Source organism: Trachymyrmex septentrionalis, unplaced genomic scaffold (assembly GCF_001594115.1).
Source record: "Trachymyrmex septentrionalis isolate Tsep2-gDNA-1 unplaced genomic scaffold, Tsep1.0 scaffold107, whole genome shotgun sequence".
Taxonomy (NCBI): Eukaryota; Metazoa; Arthropoda; class Insecta; order Hymenoptera; family Formicidae; genus Trachymyrmex; species Trachymyrmex septentrionalis.
In genome coordinates this window covers 1082522-1087903 of record NW_017304196.1, presented here as the reverse complement: position 1 = coordinate 1087903, position 5382 = coordinate 1082522, and the positions used below count along the sequence as shown (strand labels likewise).

The 5382-nt window shown below is 38.9% G+C and overlaps 1 protein-coding gene across 1 annotated transcript in view; it reads right to left on the bottom strand.

The window, feature by feature from the left end:
• LOC108747219 (solute carrier organic anion transporter family member 4C1) overlaps positions 1–5382 on the bottom strand; it is a 69612-nt gene that overhangs the window by 6701 nt on the left and 57529 nt on the right. Inside the window, exon 7 of the mRNA XM_018484565.1 lies at positions 5102–5224. Coding sequence (XP_018340067.1) covers positions 5102–5224 — 123 coding nt within the window. The remainder of the gene's footprint in view (positions 1–5101; positions 5225–5382) is intronic.

Genomic DNA, 5382 nt, shown 5'->3' with positions numbered 1-5382 from the left:
AGGATGCGAAAAGGTTCGAAGGTGGTCGAGGAGCGAAGGAGGTGGGAATGGAGGAAGAGATCGCGCCGGGAAAAGGAGAAAGGGCGAGAGGCTCCGTGCAGTACGATTCTGCGTTGTAAAACACTGAGCGATTCGCAGACAATTCCAAGCGATTTCAGTATTTTCAGTACGACAGCGACGACGACGACGACGACGACGACTACATTTACTAGCAGTTTCGCTGGAATCAATGTAACGTACGGTGAAGATCGATGCGTCGCGTGGACTTTTACACACGCTCTTGGCCAGACGAAGGTACATCGTTCGGCCGACCCGTACGTATTGACCCATTGAAACGTATATACCTACTCTCTCAGAAACTATAGACCGCCAGCATTCTAGTTCCAGACGATTAAGGGAACGACATTGTCGCGATTGAGATGCACGAAATTATTCTCCGAGTTCGGCAAACGCATTTACGCACCTCTCGAACCAATTTGCAATCGATTCTAATGAGAGAAATGTTCACAATTGTCTTTCTCTCTCGTTACTAAATTGTTATAAGGTTCGAAATAGAAAACGTAGATATTTTTATATACGCTATATTGCAATATAGCATTTAGAGACAGAAACATTATTTTAAAAAATTAATATAATATATTTGACGCTATTGAAACTATGGTATATGTTAAATATTTCAATGGATCAATGGATTTGTTTCCTTTCCTATTTTGAAAACTATCGAAGACAGAAAAACAATGATTTTATAACAATAATTTATCAATTTTTAAATTATACCGTCATAAGATAGCCTTAAAGTTTCTCTAAAAATTACCCAGAAGAAGAAAGAAAGATTAAAGGTATTAATATTAAAGTAAATATCGTAAATATTAAAAAAGATCTTTTTTTTTTTTTTTACTAAGAATTAAGCATAAAAGTTCAGAACATTTTCAGCTTTATGCAATTGCTCATTTTCGCTTGTAAAAATAAAAGCTGGAGAAAAAGATTCATCGCTTTAAAAAATCTGATTGTTGTAAAACGAAGAGCAGATTAGAAGACTAAATTAATCTTACTTTGTAATTTACTCAAAAAGAAGGCGAAATAAATGCGAAATTTCGTGCCTCTCCCTCTGCCGAGGATTGAATTTATCTACTTGAACGAGTTGAGCGTCTTTTTCGCATGAGACTGTAGAAAGTGTATAGTATATGCGTAACCTTGTGCGTGCAAACGCTGCATGCCTAGGACTGCCTAGAAGTCTTCTAGGCACCCGTGAGAGAGAGAGAGAGAGGGGCCAGCTAGGAGAGGCCAGTCGTGGCAACTCCGCATAGGGACGTCCTACAGACCATGAGTAGACAAACGTGACTAACATTGCGCTCCGAGTATTATCGCGCGCGTACACAGTACCCTTTAAAGGTTCGAACGTGAGACGCCGATCGTTATCGTACGTTAAAAAATATATCCTCTTACTGACAAATCTTTTACTTCACTAATTTTCTAACCACCAACCATCATTAAGTTGGTGATTAATGCGAGAGACACTGAAAATCGGTGAGATCAAGAGAGCGTATTACGCATAAACAAATGCATAAGCGTTATTTTATAATTGCGCTCGACTATAGTGATTGCACAATAATTGAACAACAATTGAATTCGATTCGAGTATCTACTGAGTATCTGTAAGTCCAGTCGTGAAACTTAAATATTGCAGAGACTGTTCAATTGTATCTCCAAATCTAATTGTTGTGAATTCAACATATCTGATTATAAGGTGGCGTGACAAGCGTCTTATTATTTGATATAATTTTATATAATTGAATATATTTATCTTTGACAAAATTGACAGAACTGATATAGAATTGATTTGCCAAAGCTTGAAAATTAAATGCTATGACGTCTCGTGCGCTACCCTGTATATTCATTACGGCTATGATAGTTATAATTTTTCAATGTCAATCGCGATCTCTTTTGCGTTTTTCTATAAATTGATTTACTTGGCTTTACGATTACACGGCGTGGAACGTTCAGAAAGTAAATTATGTTTAAAACGTGGTACTAAAATATTCGTTATAAATATGCGAAGGCACTGGAACTCGCTTTCAAGAAAATAACAGAGTGTCCGACAATAAATAAAACATTAGAAGAGACACGGGTTAAAAGTTAGACATTAAAAAGGCTCGCACGTAGGCGATCCGCCGAATCGAGTGCGACGGTGTTTGTAATGCGGTTCGTAGCGAATTCAGCTCGTACAGAGCAACCGAGAGAGAGAGAGAGATGAGCAAAAGAGAAAAGAAGAGAGCGAGAGGAACACAGAACACAGAACGCAAAAAAAAAAAAAAGGGAGAGGAAAGAAAAGGAAACGGAAAAAAAAGAATCCGAAATGAGAGACACACGCACGTTAGTCCGTGTGCACGCGCAAAACGTACGCGCGTGCGTGTCCACCACCGCCTCTATGCACGACGCGTGACCGTGAACTTGCCCCACCTCGTGCACGAGTCGGTCAGTCATTATTATTAACGCACACGCGCAAAGAGCGGCTACGGCTGCGTACACGCTCCCCGGCGCGTACACGCACGCAACGTACGCGGCCGTTTACGCGACACACGCGTGAACGCGTCGTCCGCGCGCGAGAGTCCGTTAAAGAAGCATCCGACGATTTCAGGCTTTTCGACATCGAAACGAGCTAAGTTCTCGCTTAGTTACGCGGCGACTCGGTACGCGATAATTAAGACGAAACGTTTTTGCAAATTCGTGCGGAAAATTCGTCCGGGAAACGTATCGTATACTAAAAATGTATCATTTTTATCTTTTTGAAATTAATAAGAATTATAAAAATTATTCTTACGCGTCTGCGCTCTCTTTTCGCCGCTTATTATTGCGTTATAAGAAATTGTGCGGAATTTTTGAAACATGATTATTTGTCAAAATAGGGTACGTAGAATATTACGTAGATTTTACGGAGAATATTGCAGTAGATTTCTGTTTCCAAAATAAAAATTCCGACTTTTCAACTATGAAAAATTCATATTAATTCCCTTAAAAAAAAAAAGAAGACTTTTTACAATTACTTTTTCAATTTTTTTTCTATTGAGAGATATTTTTAGAGTAGCCTTCCATCCGAGATAATATTCCAGGATTAACTATTAATATTCGCAGGCAACATAATGACTTAAACATTATTGATTTGATAATGTATTAAATTTTCATTAATACATTTTGAGCGGCTTAAGAGAAATCGGAGGATTAAACGGGTCAAGGTGATTGGATCGCAAATGAAGCATGAAATATCGTCTTCAAAGAGCCACTTCTGGCGGTACAAGTTCAACTGGAAACATCGAGAAAAGGGGAAAAAACGGCAAAAGCGCAGAAATCTAATCATGAAGTTGATTATTCACGGTCGCCGAATTTCACGAGAGAGTCGCTCGAGAAACGATTCTTCACGAGGAGAGCCTAATCGCCGCGCGCCGAATTTTTTTTTTTTTACAGGCGTGTCGAAACCTGTAAATCTCGGCGCGAGCCGTACTTTCCCGATTGGACCCGCATATATTATATAGGCAGAGGCGATACCGATTTTCTCCGCTCGGCACCTAGATCCGCCATTGACCTTGAACCGCCGGAGGCTTACCGCTTCGGAGATCGTCTGATCGCTTCGTTCCTTCTTTTATGCGCATAGATAGAGTCGTATGAATGCATTATTCGTCGCCGCGCGACGACGTCGGGACCAATATTGGGACTTCGCGCGAGATATTGATGCAGCTGCGGATATGGCATAGTGATTCATCCTGTTGCGTCTCTGATCATTGGATAATGGAGGCGATTTAAATGCGTGGGTTGTTATAGATTGAATATACATCTTAACCTGAAGCCAGCGAAGCAGTAGATTATACATAAAAATCTATAATGCTGAAAATAAATGTTATATATAGAGACTCTTGTACAACATATCGCTTGACACTCGTAAGTTGTGACAATTACATTTTTTTTAGTACTTCTTATACATTTACCTCTCCTCTCTCTCTCTCTCTCTCTCTCTCTCTCTCTTTCTAATTATTATAAAATAAAAATCATTTAATCGACAAAAAATTAAATTAATAAATTTAAAAAAATTGACAAAAATTGCTCCAAAGATCACACCGATATATCGTTGCCTTGATACACAATATGTATAAATGTAAATATATGTATAAGAGAAAGCATTATTCGAGCCGTAGGCGAAATCGCTCGTCGTGAGCTCCCGATTAACTTACGAAGAGCACATTGTCTCCGGCTTCTATTTGCATTCTCGTTAGCCTTCGATCCGCGGACTATGGCAAGTGGCAAGCGTGCAGAATTTCGCCTTTCGTCGTGAACCTTTCAACGGACAATAAAAACACTTGCCATCAACGTAGAAATATTATCAGCACACAATCATGCAAAAAGGAAAATCTATTACTATCCCTTTACTTTCAGTATTCATACTCCATCAGAATTCACTTTTCTACATTGTAATCTCTTCATATGCCATTTATACGTATATACACTACAGTAATTCTATTTTTTTAGACTTACATAAGATCGCGCGAATGTATTTCAAATTTTAATCGGGCAAATTCAAATGCGCAATCAATTTTTTATCCTTTTATGCTATTTGTATTCTCACAGCGGCTGCGTACAACGTTATCACGCGCAGTGATTCATTATAAATGCTGGTACAAATCATCATTAAGTGTTAAGATATTAGAATTTGCACATAATGCAATTATAGAAAGAAAGAAAGAAAGAAAGAAAGCGCGAGCGTGACAATATATACAGCACGAACTAAATTTACACGTTGCATATTATTGCAACGAGGATAAATTAATATTACAACACATCCGTTTTCCTTTTCGCTCTCGAGGACTCTTCTCATTATTCGTACGGGAAATCGCGAGACAGAAAGGAAGAAAGAAATAATGTGAGAGAGAGAGAGAGAGAGAGAGAGAGAGAGAGAGAGAGAGAGAGAGAGACGGGAACTGCCACAAAGCAGCTTATGGCGAACTATAAAGATAGATTAAGTTGGCGCGAGATTCGATGTCATGCGGTCGAAACAGCGACTAGCTTGACGAAAGAGATTGGAGACATTCTTGAAGAATAAATCAGAACTTACCTCGTAAGCTGGGCTTCTGCGAATCTGACCTCCGCGGGGGGGTTCGGCTCGTAGGTAAACGTGGGGGAAACGCGAACATCCCGATACTTACTAGCATCAACATCGCTGATATTAAGACTAAGCCTAAAACATTACATAAAAAATTAATAAAAAGGTTCCTCATAAAAATTAAAACAAAATAAACAGTCACTTCGTGATGATAAATTATAGACGCAATAAAACACACACCAATTATTCAGACAAATAAAACTGTCGAATACTATTAATTATCCGCACAAAAT